This window comes from Anomaloglossus baeobatrachus, chromosome 7 (assembly GCF_048569485.1).
Source record: "Anomaloglossus baeobatrachus isolate aAnoBae1 chromosome 7, aAnoBae1.hap1, whole genome shotgun sequence".
Classification (NCBI taxonomy): Eukaryota; Metazoa; Chordata; class Amphibia; order Anura; family Aromobatidae; genus Anomaloglossus; species Anomaloglossus baeobatrachus.
In genome coordinates, this window is record NC_134359.1 from 214,988,971 (window position 1) to 215,007,846 (window position 18,876).

Sequence of the window (18,876 nt, forward strand, 5' to 3'; positions counted from 1 at the left end):
GCCGGCGGAAGCACGAGTGGTGAGATGCTGTGGGCCCTGGGCTGGGAGGAGAGGGTGTAGTGGTGGTGTGAGGCAGACACCATTAATTGCCTAGCAATGGACTCTAGGAAAATGGCGGCACATGCACAGATTGCTATCTGGGCCCAAAGCATCGCCCCACTCGTGCCGCTGCCAGCTTCCTATGACCCCGCTTCACTGTCCGCACCCCCCTTAAGTTACATTCAGATTATAAGATGGACCATAAGACTACAAGATGGACCCCCAGTTTTACATTAAAAAAAAACAACCTTTTTTTTTCAATTTCCTCCTCTAAATGTCATGTGTGTCTTATAATCCAGTGCTTCTTATAATACGAAAAATGATATATTCTATATAGCATTAATTTAGTTTAAAGTTTATATATTCTATGTTTTCTTATGTCTTGGTGCTTATGTGCCACCCCCGTGCCAGCAGCCAGTCCTGCTCAGATCTAGATATACGGTGCGTGGCTCGAGATATCCTCCGGAGCCGGGGGTCACGCGGACACGCCAAATGAAAAGGGGGACGTAGTTGTACGGGCTTGGCCGTATTCAGTTCATGATGCCACCCACGGTGTGTGGTGAAGTGGGACACCACTGCTGCTGTTGTGGGACACCCGGGGGAGATGTAGTGGCAGCTGGATGTTAACCCCCTCCGTGGGTAGGGATAGTGGCCCCAGGACCCAGTGTCTTTGTGCAGGGTATGGCGATGGCAGGGGCCTGCTCGCCCGGACATACCAGGGGGTGTTTGGTTACTCACAATTAAATTAATCACACGAGTCTTGTGCTGGTGGCTGGCCGCCGCGGCCAGTTGTACTCTGGTCCCCCCCCCGGGCTGGTGGTCATCGTCTTTTCCTCTGCACTAGTGTTGTTGTTCGTTTAGACTTCCCAGTATGGAAAACGGGAGTCCGCTCCTGGCAATTTGTGTGCCTGAGGAGCCATGCCCATCTGACGCTGACCCGTGGGATCTGCAGGCCCTGGCGGTGGACCTATCTCTCTCTGTGGGTGGTTGTCTACTTTTCGGGACTTTGGTTGGGACAGGACCTAAAATCCTGCCCTCAATCGGTTGATTAGCTAGGCCATTGGTTACGGTCCTGGCTTCAGGGTCCGAGTACCCACCTCTGTGCACGGTTTCCAGGTCGGGGCTCTGGTGTCAGTACCTTGGTGGGCTCAAACCCTGTCCCGGTCCACCTCGGGTCTCCAGCTGCCATCTTCCCATCGCCTGCCGATGGAGACTACCGTCTGCCACCTAGGGCTCCAACCCTGGCACCGTTCAACTTGAGCTTCTCCTCCGCTGGAGCTACACCTAGCCCCAGCCTCCACTCCTCTCAACTTGAACCTCACACTTCGAACTACTACTTCAACTCCAACAACTACTGTTTTCCCGCCCCGGGCTGTTTAGACCCCCAGGTGGGCATTGCCTTACTGCCTGGTCCCGCCCACTGGTGTACCTGTCTTGCCCTGAGGGGGGGTGGCTAGGGTTTCAGGTCGGCTGTATGTAACCTAGGTGAGGGAAGGTGTTATGCGGGGGGCTAATGTGTGACTACCTGGTTTTGCCAGGGTGTCACACTTAGAGTGCGGCTGTATCTTTTTTTTGTGTTTCGTGTAGGTATAGCAGTTGGCACCTATTCACACTATAATGAAAAAAGAAAAAATGCTCCCCTGGCACTATTCACATGTGGACAGCAGGCCACAAGCAGGGAATCCAACACAAAACAAATCAGAATCACTAAGTGAAAAGTGCAACATGGTGCGGGAAACAAAGGTGCTTCAGCACAGAAGGAAATCCACAGCACTCACTTCCAGTAAATAAAATCTTCTTTTATTGCGACACATTAAAATTCACGTCTCAATGGAGGCCAAAGCAGGAGTGGGGGGAGGGGAGGACAAAGTACAAACAAGTGTAGATTCGGTCAGACGATGGATCGTTTCAGACCAATAGAAGCGCAGTCGCGTGAAACAGTCCATCGTTTCACTGAATCTGAACTTGTCCGAAAGTGAGTGCACTAGATTTCCTTCTGTGCTGAAGTACCTGTTCACACTTGATATGTTTTGCTTAGAGATGCAGTTTTTTTTAGTTTTTGAAGTCAGATCTGTCAAATCATTGAGAGTTTTTTTTACAACTTTCAGCAGCCATGCACCACCACAAGTAATGTACTATAGTCAATATATATTTCTGGCATTTTTTACGCCACTTTTGTGGCTGGCTATGCCGCTCCCCACTAAATCCCATTCACTTTCAAAAACTTGGCAAAGCTAACATAAAAACTCCTAAGGTAACAAAATCTTTGCACAACTATAAATTGGCACCAACAATTCCAAGTCTTCAAGCACTCATATGCCAGAATTGTCATCTAAGCTGTTTGGTGAATTAGGCCAGTGTCACACTTGCGATTGCCTCGCATGTATCTCGCGCGAGTCTTACAGTGCATTACCCGTCACGGACTCACATTCTCCTTACAGGAGCGGGTCAGTTGCATGCATCTCTATGCAGCTGAGATGCTCCTGTCCGGAGAGTGTCTGGCCGTTCCGGGTGATGCACCTCGAGACTCGCACGAGATACACGCAAGGCAATCGCAAGTGTGACACCAGCCTTAGGACAGGACAAGTATCTATGAAGACTAGTAGATCAATTCCCAGCTGCATTACATCGAGTCCTCCAGTAACATGGTTCAGAAAAGAAAGGAAAAGCAAAGGTATTGATCCCTTCCATATCATTATGACTTTCATGTTGGTCTTATAACCATCGTTCTTCTCCGAGAGCCACCATGGCTGATAGCATTGTTACAATAGTAATACTCTCGTGAAATCGGCTTCAATTTTCCACCCAGTTATTTTCTATAATCATGTTCACTATGGTGAATTGGCTCATAAAATGAGTTTCATGTTTATTGCCAAACTTCTGAGCAATATGCATTAAAATATCTTAGATGAATGGAAAACATAAGTCCATGATTTCTCTACTGTTCAATTTAGAAATGCAATAACCCTGATGATCACAAGCCATGTCCAATATATAATTACTGGTGTAAGTTCTCTGAAGGAATATCACAAGCTGGAAGCTGGTTAGCACAGAAATTGAATGATATCCATAAATAGTTCATCTTCCACTTCTTGGTAAAATTCTTTGAAATCCTTGATGATTGATGTGGCCACATCCAATACGTGATCATTGCTCTTCACATCCAAGAGCATAACTTCGTAATATTTGTTCTTATGGCTCAGTGCATATATTAAATAACCTGATCTCGAGTTCGTTTAAGACCAGTAACTCTAGCAGCCAAAAGAAAGGCCATCCCAGTAAGCACCTCTGTGATGAAGGAGATCCACGCAAGAGCCAAGGACCATCCAAACCGTATATCAATTTCTGATAGAATTGCGCTGCCCAGGGAGTACAGCGCATAGTTAAATGCTGCAGCAGAATATGCAATGTAGATGCTGATTCCAGTGAGAGTCACCAGCGCTGAAGAAAAATAAAAGAAATAACATATTTAGCAAGTAATTCGACATAAAATTAATGGATGTGAGCAATTATCTGAGTATTCACAAATGGCTGCTAGACAAGAAGAAATATTAAGTGCATTGTACATGGCGTACGTAGTCCCTATAGGTTTATATTGTAGACATGTTGGCATTTTTTACATAAACCTTGGTGACAGAAACGCACTGTATTCTCATCAAGAAGCAAAGTTATTTTTGTAATACATAATGTGTTGCTGCACCAATACTGGAATATATGTAAAATCTAAAGCCCTTGAAGCTATATACAAAAGTATTTTGGATCTATATATTATTATTTTTATATATTATTATATTATTACTTGACTTTGGCCTTGTGTATGAGACAATAAGAAGGATACAATGTAGTTTCAGTAGTACACCAGCATCATCATAATCATAATATATGTTATTTGTAAATAGAATAGTGGAACATTACCTCCTTTTACTCAAAACCACAAATTCATTTTTTGGACAAAAAGTTGTGCCAGCTGCAAACTATTATGTACTGGTCCAACAAATCCCAATTTGCTAGAACCGGCCTGAAAACGTTGTGTGACTAAGCAAGACCATGTCTAAGGGTACACGCACATGAACGTCTGACTGGGAGGAGTGTAATGTGAGAAAAACTCGCATTGCACTCAGACCAATGTTATTAAATAAGGGAGAGCTGATGGTCAGCTTTATTCTTATCCAGATTCTGAATGAGCGAAAAGTCGCAGCATGCTGTGATTGTCAGTGAGAGATGTGCACTCGCACCCATACAAGTCTATGGGAGCGAGACAAACATTGGACTGCACTCGGATTACATCTGAGTGCAGTCCGATTATCGCATCAGCTGACAATGGAGGCGATGGAGAGATTAATCCCACTCCTCCGCAGCTGTGATCCAATCACAGGATCAGATCATAGTTGCATGACACTCGGCTCACACTGGCAGCACAGCGGGAGCCGACAGTTATTAGCATATTGCAAACAATGCACTCAAATCGGATGCCATACAATCGTGTGACTTCAGCCTAAAAGTGAGCATTTTGAGTGACCTCAATTCTTGAGTTGTTCCTGAGAAGGCCTATTTACGGGAGTCTGTAATTCTCCCTTCTAAACATCATAAGTATGCTGTTATCATTTGTCTACCCTGGTCTACTTGACATCCTTTTAATACATGGGATTATACAATGGCCAGTTGGCTATCTACAAGGCAATTAGTGGTCAATTTATGGCCTTTTTACACAGGCTGACAAGCATTATATGCACACAGACGAACTAATAAAAATAAGCTATTATCATAAAATGCCATGTTGGCTAATCAGGTTTTTGTGTTAAATATATGGGGTTTTTCCATATCACTACTTGTATAAAAACAAAAAATAACAATCGTCAGCTTTCACACTGTGTTTTTAACATGCGTCCTGGACGGTTTTTTGCTGCAAAAGCAGATCCAGTGCAAATCCATTTTAATTTAAATGCATTTGCAATGGACGCGCGTCAACATGCGTTGACATGCGTTTGCGTGCGGTATAGTGAGGTTCCAGCGATTTGCAGTATTTTAACAATTTTCAAAAACGCTACTTGTAGCGTTTTTGAGCTGCGTCCAAATACTGTTTGCCACTGGATCCTGACTATACTGCTTGCAAACGCATGTGAACGCTGACATGCTGATAGACAGGATCCTGTTGGGCAGAAACCAGCCTGGCGTGATCACAGAGTCTCTCTATGTCTGTTGGTCTCTCTCTCTCTCTTTCTGTCAGTCTCTCTCTCTCTCTGTCGGTCTCTCTCTCTCTGTCGGTCGGTCTCTCTCTCGGTCTCTATCTCTCTCTGTCGGTCTCTCCCTCTCACTCCCTCTCTCATACTCACTGATCACTGACTGATCACCGTCACGGAGCTGCACGGCTGTCACACTGCTCTGCTTCTCCTCTTTTGAAAATGCCGGCCGCTCATTATTCAATCTCGTATTCACTGCTTTCCCTGCCCACCGGCGCCTATGATTGGTTGCAGTCAGACATGCCCCCATGCTGAGTGACAGCTTTCTCACTGCAACCAATCACAGCCGCCGGTGGGCGGGTCTATATCGTGCAGTACAATAAATAAATAATTTAAAAAATCGGTGCGCGGTCCCCCCCAATTTTCATACCAGCCAAAGTAAAGCCACACGGCTGGTATTCTCAGGATGGGAAGCCCCATTTTATGGGGAGCCCCCCAGCCTAAAAATATCAGCCAGCAGCTGCCCGGAATTGCCGTATCCATTAGACGCAACAGTCCCAGGCCTCTACCCTGCTCATCCTGAATTGCCCTGGTGCGGTGGCAATCGGGGTAATAAGGAGTTAATGGCAGCCCATAGCTTTGAGACACCCCCAATGATTAACCTGTAAGTGAAAGAAAATAAACACTTACACCCGAAAAATCCTTTATTTGAAATAAAAGACAAAAAAAAACCCCTCTTTCGCCACTTTATTAAAATCCCCAAATACCCCTCTTGGTCCAGCGTAATTCACAAGAGGTCCCACGATGCATCCAGCTCTGCTACTTGAAGCTGACAGGACCAGCAGTAGAACACCGCCGTTCGCTGTGAGCTCCATGCAGCAGCTCAAGTGAGTCACGCTGTCAGTGGAGACGTCACTCAGGTAGTGTTTGCGTGTGTGCGGTGATGATGGGTGCGGTAGTGCTGGTGTGTGCGGTGATGATGGGTGCGGCAGTGCTTGCGTGTGTGCAATGATGATGGGGGCGGTAGTGCCTGCGTGTGTGTGGTGATGATGGGGGCGGTAGTCTCTCTCTCGCTCTCTCATACTCACAGATCACCGGCGCGGCACTGCACAGCTGTCACACAGCTCTGTCGGCTTCTCTTTTGAAAATGCTGGCCACTAATTATTCCATCTCGTATTCCCTGCTTCCCCCGCCCACTAGCGCCTATGATTGGTTGCAGTCAGACACGCCACAACAGCTGTCTCACTGCAAGCAATCACAGCCACCGGTGGGCGGGTCTATATCGTGCAGTACAATAAATAAATAATTAATTTAAAAAATGGCATACGATCCCCCCAATTTTAATACCAGCCAAAGTAAAGCCACATGGCTGAAGGCTGGTATTTTCAAGATGGGGAGCCCCACGTTATGGGGAGCCCCCGAGCCTAAAAATATAAGCCAGCAGCCGCCCGGAATTGCCACATCCATTAGATGTGACAGTTCCGGGACTCTACCCGGCTCATTCTGAATTGCCCCGGGGTAATAAGGAGTTAATGGCAGCCCATAGTCCTAGGTTAATCATGGCAGACGTCTATGAGACACCCCCCCATGATTGATCTATAGTAAAAGTAAATAAACACAAACACTGAAAAATCCTTTATTTGGAATAAAAGACAAAAAAAACCACCCTTTTTCACCACTTTATTAAAATCCCTAAATACCTCTCCAGGTCTGGCATAATCCACAGAGGTCCCACGACGCTTCCAGCTCTGCTACATCAGAAGCTGACAGGAGCGGCAGTAGAACACCGCCGCTCCTGTGATCTCCACAGAGCAACTGAAGTGAATCACGCTATCAGTGGTGAAATCACTCAGGTATTTCCGGTGTGTGTGCGGTGATGATAGGGATGGTAGTGCTGGTGTGTGCGGTGATGATGGGTGCAGTAGTGTCTCTCTCTTTCTCTCTCTTTTTTTTCTCTTTTTTTTCTCTCTCTTTCTCTCTCTCTCTTTTTCTCTCTCTCTCTTTTTTTTCTCTTTTTTTCTCTCTCTTTTTTTCTCCCTCTTTTTTTCTCTCTATCTCTGTTTCTCTTTCGTTTTTTCTTTTTCTCTCTCTTTCTCTATTCCTTTTCTCTCTCTCTCTCTTTTTCTCTCTCTCTTTTCTTCTCTCTCTCTCTCTCTCTTTTATCTCTCTCTATTTTTTCTCTCTCTCTTTTTTCTCTTTCTTTTTCTCTGTCTCTCTCTTCTTCTCTCTTCTTCTCTCTGTCTTTTTCCATCTGAATTTCCAGTCTATCACATTGAGTTTCACTGACTCCCGATCACATGACTCCAATACCCGCCCATAATTTTAAGTGACCGGATCCTGTAAAATAACACTTGCTTTTGCATCTGTTTCTCCTTGGAAAAACAGGATCCGCTTTTGCAGCAAAAAAACATTCAGGATGCATGTTAAAAAAACGTAGTGTGAAAGAAGCCTTACAATTTTCACAATGGCCATTGGGGTTTGTAGACTGTTATTTCTTGTTGTTTCAGGAAACAACACATGTACAAAGTCACTTTAATCAGACACCAATATTATCTTTTGTATTGTAATATCTAATCAGCCTTTGCAAAGGTCATTGTGGATTGAGGGGGAGCAGAGGCAGGGGAGACTTTATTTATTATCAGCTGTGTGTAAGGCTGGGTTCATACATAGCGACAGTGACAACGACGTCGCTGTTACGTCACCATTTTCTGTGACGCAACAGCGACCTTGTATGTCGCTGTTATGATCGCTGCTTAGCTGTCAAACACAGCGACGCAGCAGCGATCCTAACGTCGCTACATGTGCAGAGAGCAGGGAGCCGCGCACACTGCTTAGCGCTGGCTCCCTGCACTCCTAGCTACAGTACACATACATTGTAACCCTGCCTCCACTGATAAGGAGTCTGCCTGGCCTAAAGGTACCGTCACACATAACTAGATCACTAGCAAGATTACTCCTGAGTGACGGTTTCTGTGACGCAGTAGCGATCTCGTTAGCGATCTCATTATGTGTGACATCTACCAGCGATCAGGCCCCTGCTGTGAGATCGCTAGTCGCTGCAGAATGGTCCAGGCCATTTTCTTCAAAGGCGATGTCCTGCTGGGCAGGACACATCGCTGTGTTTGACACTGTGTGACAGGGTCACAGTAACTGCTGATATCGTTTTACAGGTCGCTACTGCGACCTGTATCGATCCTGCATCGTTGGTAAGGTCTGACTGTATGACATGTCACCAGCAACCTCCCAGCGACTTACCAGTAGAGTTGAGCGCGGTTCGCGGTTCGAGGTTCTCCAGTTCTAAGCTCGAGTAATTTTGGGGGCTGTTCGAGATCGAACTAGAACTCGAGCTTTTTGCAAAAGCTCGATAGTTCTAGATACGTTCGAGAACGGTTCTAGCAGCAAAAAGCAGGGCTTTTTACAGCTACAGTGTGCAGGAGCCATCGCTGGCAGCCTGCCACAAGCTGGTAACCAAGATAAACATCGGGTATCCAAGCAAAGCGCTTTGGTTAGTAACCCGATGTTTATCTTAGTTACGTGCAGGAAGCCCACACTTCCCTGCTCAGCTCACTCCGCCCCCTCCTGCCCACGGCATGTACACATACATACACACACACACACACACATCCCCCCCCCACCGCTCGGCTTACCTGCGGTGATGAAGTCCCGCCATCCCGACCTCAGCGCTGTCACTGTCCTCCATGGCCGCTGCTTGTCACATCACCTCTCGCTTCCGACCCGAGACTGACTAGCGGAGACGTCACGGACCTCTCGCGATATTTGGCTGTGAAGGCGCCGGTCATTGAACTCAGTGACAGGGGCTGTCGGCAGTGCTGGAGATCAGCGCAGGTAATGTACCTCGCTGACAGCAGCACTTGTCATGCCCTGCAGTGACCTGGGCTGACCCATTGATGTTAGCTCAGGTCACTGCACTGCTCTCCCAGCCAATGGGGAACATCCTGCTCTTCATTGACTGGGACAGTGTGGATCGTCATGGCAACCCCTTGGATTACAGCAGACCTGGATTTGTTTTTCTTTCTAATAAATTGGTTAAAGAGGGAATGTTTTGGGGAGTGTTTTTTCAAATAAAAATGTGTTTGTCGTCTATTTTTTTTTATTACTGACTGGGTTGGTGATGTCGGGTATCTGATAGACGCCTGACCTCACCAACCCCAGGGCTTGATGCCAGGTGACATTACACATCTGGTATTAACCCCATATATTACCCCGTTTGCCACCGCACCAGGGCGCGGGATGAGCTGGGGCGAAGCACCAGGATTGGCGCATCTAATGGATGCGCCACTTCTGGTGCGGCTGCGGCCTGCTATTTTTAGGCTTGGGAGAGTCCAATAACCATGGACCTCCCTAGTCTGAGAATATCAGGCCCCAGCTGTCTGCTTTACCTTGGCTGGTGATCCAATTTTGGGGGACCCCTATGTGTTTTTTTTTAAAAATTATTTATTTAATTTAAAATAACAGCGTGGGGTGCCCTCAGTTTTGGATTACCAGCCAAGGTGAGGTTGCCAGCTGCTGTCTGCAGGCTGCAGCCGTCTGCTTTACCCTAGCTGGCTACAAAACTAGGGGGAACCCTACGTCATTTTTTTTTTCATTTTTTTGGCTAAATACAAAGCTAAGCACCCCTTAGTGCCACATGAAAGGCACCAAAGGGTGCTCCACTTTTCCTCCATTTTTTCTCCACTTTTTCTCCACTTTTTCTCCACTTTTTCTCCACTTCTTCTCCATTTATTCTCCACTTTTTCTCCACTTTTTCTCCACTTTTTCTCCATTTTTTTCTCCACTTTTTCTCCATTTTTTTCTCCACTTATTCTCCACTTTTTCTCCACTTTTTCTCCACTTTTTCTCCACTTTTTCTCCACTTTTTCTCCATTTTTTCTCCACTTTTTCTCCCCTTTTTCTCCACTTTTCCTCCCCTTTTTCTCCACTTTTCCTCCACTTTTTCTCCATTTATTCTCCACTTTTTCTCCATTTTTTTCTCCACTTTTTCTCCACTTTTTCTCCACTTTTTCTCCACTTTTTCTCCACTTTTTCTCCATTTTTTCTCCACTTTTTCTCCACTTTTTCTCCACTTTTTCTCCACTTTTTCTCCACTTATTCTCCACTTTTTCTCCACTTTTTCTCCACTTTTTCTCCACTTATTCTCCACTTATTCTCCACTTTTTCTCCACTTTTTCTCCACTTTTTCTCCATTTTTTCTCCACTTTTTCTCCACTTTTTCTCCACTTTTTCTCCACTTTTTCTCCGTTCTTTTTCTATGGTCGGTCTACCCATTAGCTCTGCCATGCATACTGTAGCTCTACACCTACTGCACATGTTACTTTATGATTGACATCTCTTTCGTACCAGAGCTGTCTAAGTCTACTCTGACCCCATATTTGTCATTACTATATTGTCCTTGTACTGTATTATGACATTTGTATCATGTGTTTCATTTCTTGCTGTGTTGCAATTTTTTTTGCTGCATCCCAATTGTACCTCTACATTGTTCGAGTTTATGTTATTGTTCTCTCACTCTTATGTGATACTGATTATTGTCATTTTTCATGATTACATGCAGATAAGTCCAATCTGACGAAGGCTCAGGCCGAAACGTCATTTGTAACTTGTTTTGGACAAAAACACATATGCTTATGAAAAAAAAAATGTTCTTAATACGGACCAATAAAGAGTGATTTTGCATTACTATCCATTGTGACTTACTGACTTAGTCTGGGAGATTTAGAGTGCCGAGGTTACTCACTAATTTTATCTATTATTACCTCTGAGCACCTATATACCAGTGAGCAGAGCTTCCTCTACAGTAGTTCTGCTGATTAGGCATGCCCTAACCTCATGAGCAGGGCATTGCAGCTTTGGTAGCAACCATTACGACATGGACTCTGCTGCTGTGGACCCAGGGAGAGTGAGTGCAGATTCATTGCACCCACACTCCTCACATGAAGGGTCCGCACTCCTAGAAAATGGGGGATACGTTCCCTGAGTGTCTCCCCCCCATATTCTAGACGGTCCAGAGTCGTCGTGGGACCCCTTTATTTTTTTTCTTACAATAAATTGGTGAAAGAGGAAATGTTTTGGGGACTGTTTTTTCAAATAAATTTCTTTTGTCGATTTTTTGTTTTTGTTAGTACTGACAGTTTATGATGTTGGGTATCTAATAGACGCCATGACATCACAAACTGCTGGGCTTGATCTCAGGTGACTTTACAGCTAGTATCAACCCGATTTATTACCCCGTTTGCCACTGCACCAGGGCACGGGATGAGCTGGGGTGAAGCGCCAGGATTGGCGCATCTAGTGGATGCGCCACGTCTGGGGTGCCTGCGGCCTGCTATTTTTAGGCTGTGAAGGCCCAATAACTATGGACCTTCCCACCCTGAGAATACCAGACCACAGCTGTCCGCTTTACCTTGGCTGGTGATCCAATTTGGAGGGGACCCTACTTTTTTTGTGTAATTATTAATATTTATAAAATAATTATAAAAAAGAGCCTGAGGGGACCTCCACATTGGATCCCCAACCACGGTAAAGCTGCCAGCTGTGGTTTTCAGGCTACAGCCGTCTGCTTTACCCTAGCTGGCTATCAAAAATGGGGGGACCCAATGTCATTTTTTTTTTTTAACTATTTTTTAAATAGAAAAAATTAATGGTCTTTCCCTGTATTTTGATTGCCAACCAAGGTAACGGCAGGCAGATGGGGGTGGCAACCCATAGCTGTCTGCTTTATCTGCGCTGAGAATCAAAAATACCGCGGAGCGCTACGTCATTTTTTTAAAGATTTATTTTTACAGCACTGTGATGTCCAGCAATCAAAATACAGGGAAGCCCATTTTATTTTTAGTTATTTATATAAATAATTAAAAAAAATAAATATGGGCTCCCGCTGCATTTTTTGTATTGCTAGCTAAGGGTAATCCAAGCAGCTACTGGCTGCTAACCCCCACTGCTTGGTGTTACCTTCACTGGCAATGGAAAATCCAGGGAAGCATTTTTTATTTTTTTTGCCAAAAAACTACAAAAAAAGGACGTGAGTTTCGCCATATTTTTGTATGCTAGCCAGGTATAGCAGGCAGGTGCTGGAAGAGTTGGATACAGCGCCAGAAGATGGCGCTTCTATGAAAATGCCATTTTCTGAGGCGGCTGCAGACTGCAATTCGCAGCAGTGGGGCCCAGAAAGCTCAGGCCAACCTGTGGTGCGGATTCCAATCCCCAGCTGCCTAGTTGTACCTGGCTGGACACAAAAATGGGGCGAAGCCTACGTCATTTGTTTTCTAATTATTTCATGAAATTCATGAAATAATAAAAAAAGGGCTTCCCTTTATTTTTGGTTCCCAGCCGGGTACAAATAGGCAACTGGGGGTTGGGGGCAGCCGTACCTGCCTGCTGTACCTGGCTAGCATACAAATAGGCAACTGGGGGTTGGAGGCAGCCCGTGGCTGCCAGCTGTACCTGGCTAGCCCTTTTTTTATTATTTCATGAATTTCATGAAATAATTAGAAAACAAATGACGTGGGCTTCGCCCCATTTTTGTGTCCAGCCTGGTACAACTAGGCAGCTGGGGATTGGAATCCGCAGCACAGGTTAGCCCGAGGTTTCTGGGCGCCTCTGCTGCGGATTTCAGTCCGCAGCCGTCCCAGAAAATGGCGCTCTCATAGAAGCGCCATCATATGGCGCTGTAGCCAACTCTTCCAACAGCCCTGGAGCCGGGTAGCTTGTTGGGTAATCATGAGTTAATACTGGCTTTGTTTTACTAGCCAGTATTAAGCCAGAGATTCTTAATGTCAGGCACGTTTGACCCGGCCATTAAGAATCTCCAATAAACACCACACAGAGAAAAAATACTTTAATAGAAATAAATACACAGACACATTAGAGACTCCATCTTTATTACCCCCTGTCAGCCCTCCACGATCCTGCTCTTCTGTCTTCTTTCTTTCTGGTGTAGTAGTAGTGACGATTGTAGTGAGGAAGGATGAGGTTCACCAGCTCATCACTTGGGGCTGGGGAACCTCATCCTCACTACAATCATCACTACAATCGGGAAGCAGCGTGCAGCCTTCACTCCGTGAGTGATCAGTGCTGGCTGCTAGCGGTAACGCTGACAGACGCGTTACCATAGCAACGGTGCTCTCGGAGCCGCGGTTAGCGGTGACGTCACTGCTAACTGCGTTGCTATGGCAACGGTGATCTCCGTTAATGACCGGCTGTGTCAGCCGGTCCCTAACGGAACGGGGAGTCAACCGTGTGCTAGAGCATGTCGCCGGTACACGGCGATACACATATGTGCACCGTGTACCGGAGAGATGCACTCGCAGGTCCTACATGACGTGTCATAGTCATGTGACCAGTCTGTAGCCAATGAGATAATAGCCACGTGACTGGTCACATGGCTATTTTGACGTCACGATAGGTCCTGCATCTCTGCTGGCAGTGCAGGTCACCGGGAGGATTCAGCGATCATCGGATGGAATAGCGGCAGGAGACAGAGTGCAGAAGGGATCGCGAGGACCGGTAAGTGTTATGGCAATGTTTATTAACTGTTTGTGTATATTTATCATGCATTTTTATGTGTTTGTGATTGCCTCCCATTATAGCCTATACGTTCGAGTTCGGTTCGTCAAACGTTCGACGAACCGAACTCGAACGGGACCCCCGTTCGGCGAGCCGACCTCGAGCCGAACCGGGACCGGTTCGCTCATCTCTACTTACCAGTGATCCCTATCAGGTTGCATCATTTTCGGGATCACTGGTAAGTCGTTGTGTGTGTGACTGGGCCTTAAGACACACGGCGAGAAAATCGGTGCGAGTGGAGTGCGATAAAACATCACATTCCACTCGGACCAATTCTAGCCTGTATGTCAGCACACATGAGTGAATATTTTCTCAACCCTAATCGGACCGAGAAAACAATCGCAGCATGCTGCAATTGTAATGCGAGACTCTTTTCTCTCGCACCCATTCAAGTGAATGGGGCGAGAGAAAAATCGCACTGCACTCGCGGTACACCGGTGTACCGCGAGTGCAGTGCGAGAATGGCAATGGCCGGCTACGGAGGAGAGAGGGAGATAAATCCCTCCCTCTCCTCCTCCGTTTCAGCCCGTCCCTCCTCAGTGCCGGCCCACCCCCCGCACAGTCGGACTTCAGACACAGGGATACTAGCATGACATTCGGCTCTGCTGTGCTGCCAGCGCGAGCCGAGTGTCATGCAAGCATCGCACTAGTGCCCCGTGAGGCCCCGGCTTTAATCTCTTCCTGAAAGGACAAGAAGTATGAATTTATAAAAATTCAAGGACTACAGAGGTGCATTATACTATATGGAGGACTATAAGGAGGCCACTACTCAGAGTACAAGTGGCACAATAAGTACCTTCCAACATCCGCCTCTGAATTTGCCAGCTCAGGGCATCAGGCAGCTCGGAGACTTCAAATATATAGAAGCAAGGATTTCCAAACTTTTTTTTTAACATCCTCCTCTTTTCCAATGACAATTCATGATTCATGTGGGGAAATGTCTTCAATACATCCTGAGGGAAGAACACCACAAGTCCTTTGTCCATTTAAGAGGTGCATTTGGGCCTTTCTTAAATAGTATAAATGCATGTATATGGCATCGTTAAACTACTGGCATTTAAATTTTCAAACTACTGGTACCGCTCACTGGGAGGCTGGTAGTCGACCACGGCAGCTGGCACAACCTGCTCATTTACCATTCCGAGCCATTTCACATTGAGGGCGTACCAGCGTACCAGCCCCGCTCGCTCCAGTGCCGTGTATAAGCGACTACCTCCCCTGGCTCCAGATTTCGGCCTGGGTGATCCCTCGGGAGATGCTGCTCGATATCTCTTCGAGCCACAAACACCTCATCAGGGAAACTCGCTTCCCAGAGGAAACCCCACCCCTTCTCAGGGTTGAAGCGCCACACTAGGCCTTTTCTCTGTGGACACTAAATGTTGCTTTCCTCAGGTTCTCTTTTTCCTTCTTTGTACGAGCAATGATCTCCCGCAGCCGTTGGCCTGGAGTTGTCATCACTGGTGTCAGCTGTCGCTGGTGTCGGTCCAAGCAGGGTGCGTCAGCGACCGGCCTCAGCTCTCTGACTGGCTCTGGCTTTAGGTGGACTCTTGCAGCCCCAACAGCTGTCGGGATGCCGAGTGGTAGTGGAACCGGTGGATCTTTGAGCTCCACTTCCACCTCTGGAGATGGAAAGACCGACTGCTCCGTAGCCTGGGTTGCAGAGTCCGGGCGCTCCGCCTCTGAGGACTGGCCCGGTGATGCAGCCGCGTCTGGTCTTGCCTGGTTCTGGATGACCACTGTCATGACTGGGATGATAGTTGAGACCGGGGTTTCTGCAGATGGAGCCTCATACACAAGCACTGAAAGTTCCGCTGTGTGTGTCTGGTGGGTGTGGTGCAGAGTGTTCCTAGGATTTTTATTAGCTTGTTCTTAGCAACACCAAAGGCTAGGGACCCATAACCAAGGAGGATGCAGATACTGTGCAGAAGGGCAGATTGCACAATACCCTGTGACGACCTGAGAGGCCAGGGCATCATACACAGGCTCCCCTTATCGACTTGGCTGGGTTTGGAACCTGCAGTACCACTGGCTGACTGTAGGTGGCATGTGTCTTCAAGCTGAAGTTGCTATCATTCACCTGCAGCCAATGGGAAGACACCACACCTTTCTTATTCCTCCTCCTGTCATGTGACCATTGCCAGAAATAGTTTGTATTCCTGGTTTTTGTGCTGTTTGTATTTTGATTCCTTACCTTGCTTGTGTTCTGACTACCCTTCTGCCTGTCGTTTATGTACCTCGCTGCCTGATCCGGATTTTGACCTCTGCTTCATTTACTGATTACGTCCTCGTCTGCCGATTCTGTCCCTGTTCTTCAATTCCTGGTTTGACCCTGCCTTACGACTACTCTCCGGACTGCAGCCCTCCACAGGTAGTGATCACCTTGGGCCTTGTGTAATACCAAATCCCTGTATAGGGGTTAAAGGGTTTCAGGGTTCTAGGGGTCCTGCTGGGTGAGTGGCTTCCCTCTAGCCTGTCCATTACAGCCCGTCTGAGTCTGTGGATCTAGGCAGGCGTTACAATATCCCTCCGGGAAGGCCCTAGCCAAGGAGTCATCATGCGGCCTTCACTCAAACTTTTTGGTGGGTCAGCTGCCGCCCCTCACTCAATTTTAAGAGTGCCAGCAGACAGTCCTCACTGATAATTATTATAGGGCCAGCAGGCAGACCTGTGCCGCCTCCACGCCAGCAGCCGTGCTGCTTGGATCAGGATCTGCGGTATGGCTCAAAGGACTCTACCGGACCCGGGGGTCACGCGGACACTTCTAATAAAGATATATTTGTACGGCTGTCGTTAAAAACTGTCTGTGACACCACCCATGGTGTGTGGTGAGATGTAGCACCACCGCTGCCGCTGTGGGACTCCCGGGGGCGATGGGCTGGCAGCTGGATGTTAACCCCTCCGTGGGCAGGGATGGATGCCCCGGGGCCCAATGTCTCTGTACAGGGGATGATAACGGCAGGGGCCGGCGCACCCGGTCAGACCGGGGACATTACTCACAGTTGAATAAATCACACAAGTCCTTTGGTAAACCAAGATGATGGTGGCCGGTTGCCACAGATGGGTGTATCTGGTCCCACACTCGGGCTGGTGGTCAATGCCCCTTTCCTCTACACTTTGTGTTTTCTGTGTTGGACGTCCCGGTGTGTAATGCAGGAGTCCACTCCCAGTCCTTTGGTTGGGAGCCGTGCCCGTCAGACGCTGACGCGTGGGATCTGCCGGGCCCTGGCGGATCCCCTATCCCTCTCTGTGGGTGGTTGTCTACTTTTCGGGACTTAGGTTGGGACAGTACCTAAAATCCTGCCCTCAATTGGTTAATTAGCTAGGCCGTTGGTGCCGATCCTGGCTTCAGGGTCCAAGTACCCCCTTTTTTGCACGGTTTCCGGATCGGTTCTCCGGTGTCGGTACCGGTGGGCTACAACCCTGCCCGGTCCACCTTGGATCTCCGGCAGCCGTCTCTCCATCTCCTGCTGGCGCTGACCACTGTCTGCCACCTAGCCAATGTGTCAGTGCTCTGATCCTGGCACCTGTCAGCTTCACCTCCAACCTCAATTCCACTCTCCAATTAACTCCAAACTTAACTAACTGTTTTCCCGCCCCGGGCTCGCCCTTAGGTGGGCATTTTCCTTCCACCTGGTCCCGCCCACTGGTGTGTCTGTCCTTCCCTGAGAGGGTGACTAGGGTTTTGTAGCTGGTTTAACCCTGTGTGGGAGCGGTGTTATGCGGGGACCTAAAACTGTGTGACTACCTGGTTTTGCCAGGGCATCACATTCCCACTTGGTTTAATACAGACCGTCCGCGGGCTGTCCGACTACCACCATTTATTTAACCAAAACTAAAAAGTAGAAAAAGACAAATAACAAGTATACTAACAGTGTACAATTTGTTCCCTTATGGGAAGCACAATTCTTAAACGTTGCATAACTCAACAGAACGGAACGGGACGGACCGGACCACCTTCTTGCTGCGCCCCCACCCAAAACAACCTGTTCCCTGGTGCCACCAATAAACACTGGTGCACACCCCTTTGCCCAAGTCCAGGAACGGGTCTGGGTGACGCCCACACGGGCTGGGTAAAAAGTTCCTTATCCGGCAGTCTATCTCAAGGGCCCCAAGTCCGGGGACCCCTGGCCTGGACGATAGTCACCGGATTCAGTAGTGACTGGGCCTCGGCCGAATCTACCGCAGGCCCTTCCTCCAATCAGCCTCTCCAGAGACCACACGGTGTTTATCAAGAAGGTGGATGGAGGTATTTACAAGGCCCAAAAGTTTTTGGGTTGGCCTGCCAGTTCTCGGCCATGGTCCATATAAAACTGAAGAACTCTGAACTGTCAACGGGGTTTAACTGGGGTAGCTGGGAACCGCTACCTTAATCCTCATCTTCCGGGCTTGGAGATGGCGGAGAGGGGTGAAGGTACAACTGCTCACCAGCGGCCGCCCACCTCCTTACATCAAGGGCGAACCACCCCCTCTCTCCACAGTGCCGGGTATAAGAGACCAACTCTCCAGGCTCCAGGTCTCGATCCGGGTGGCCTGTAGGCAGATGGGGGCCACGTCTTTCCGGGGATACAAAAATCTCGGCCTCCAGGCGCGGCTTGTAAATAAAGCCCCATACCTTCTGGTGATTAAAATGATGGACCTGTCCTTGGTACGTCGGGCCCCGCACTCGGAAAGTTGCCTGTCGGAGGTTGTCTTTCTCCTGGTAGGTGCAGGCTAGTACGTCCGTCTTCCTCTTCTCCCGGACCACGATCTCGGTCCTCAGCTGTTGCCGCTGGTGCTCCCAATACGGGGCACTGGTTCCGTGCTCCGCTTCCATCTGCTCAGCGGCTTGGATCAGCCAGATGCCCTTGCTGCCGGCTACGACCGGCCTCACGTGAAGTGGCGGGCTCTGCTGATCCGTGGCCTGCTCTGCCACCCTGCAGGTACATCCTGGCTGCGCCTTAGCCGGACCGGGCACTGGTGAGCTTCACCTCCAACCTCAACTCCACTCTGCACTTAACTCCAAACTTAACTAACTGTTTTCCCACCCCGGGCTCTCCAGACCCCTAGGTGGGCATTTTCCTTCTGCCTAGTCCCG

At 48.0% G+C, this 18,876-nt stretch overlaps 1 protein-coding gene across 1 annotated transcript in view; it reads right to left on the reverse strand.

The window, feature by feature from the left end:
* Window positions 1–2,447: 2,447 nt before the first annotated feature.
* TMEM114 (transmembrane protein 114) overlaps window positions 2,448–18,876 on the reverse strand; it is a 208,460-nt gene continuing 192,031 nt past the window's right edge. The window contains exon 4 of the mRNA XM_075317897.1: window positions 2,448–3,480. Within this exon, the coding sequence (XP_075174012.1) occupies window positions 3,251–3,480 (230 nt within the window). The 3' untranslated portion in view covers window positions 2,448–3,250. The remainder of the gene's footprint in view (window positions 3,481–18,876) is intronic.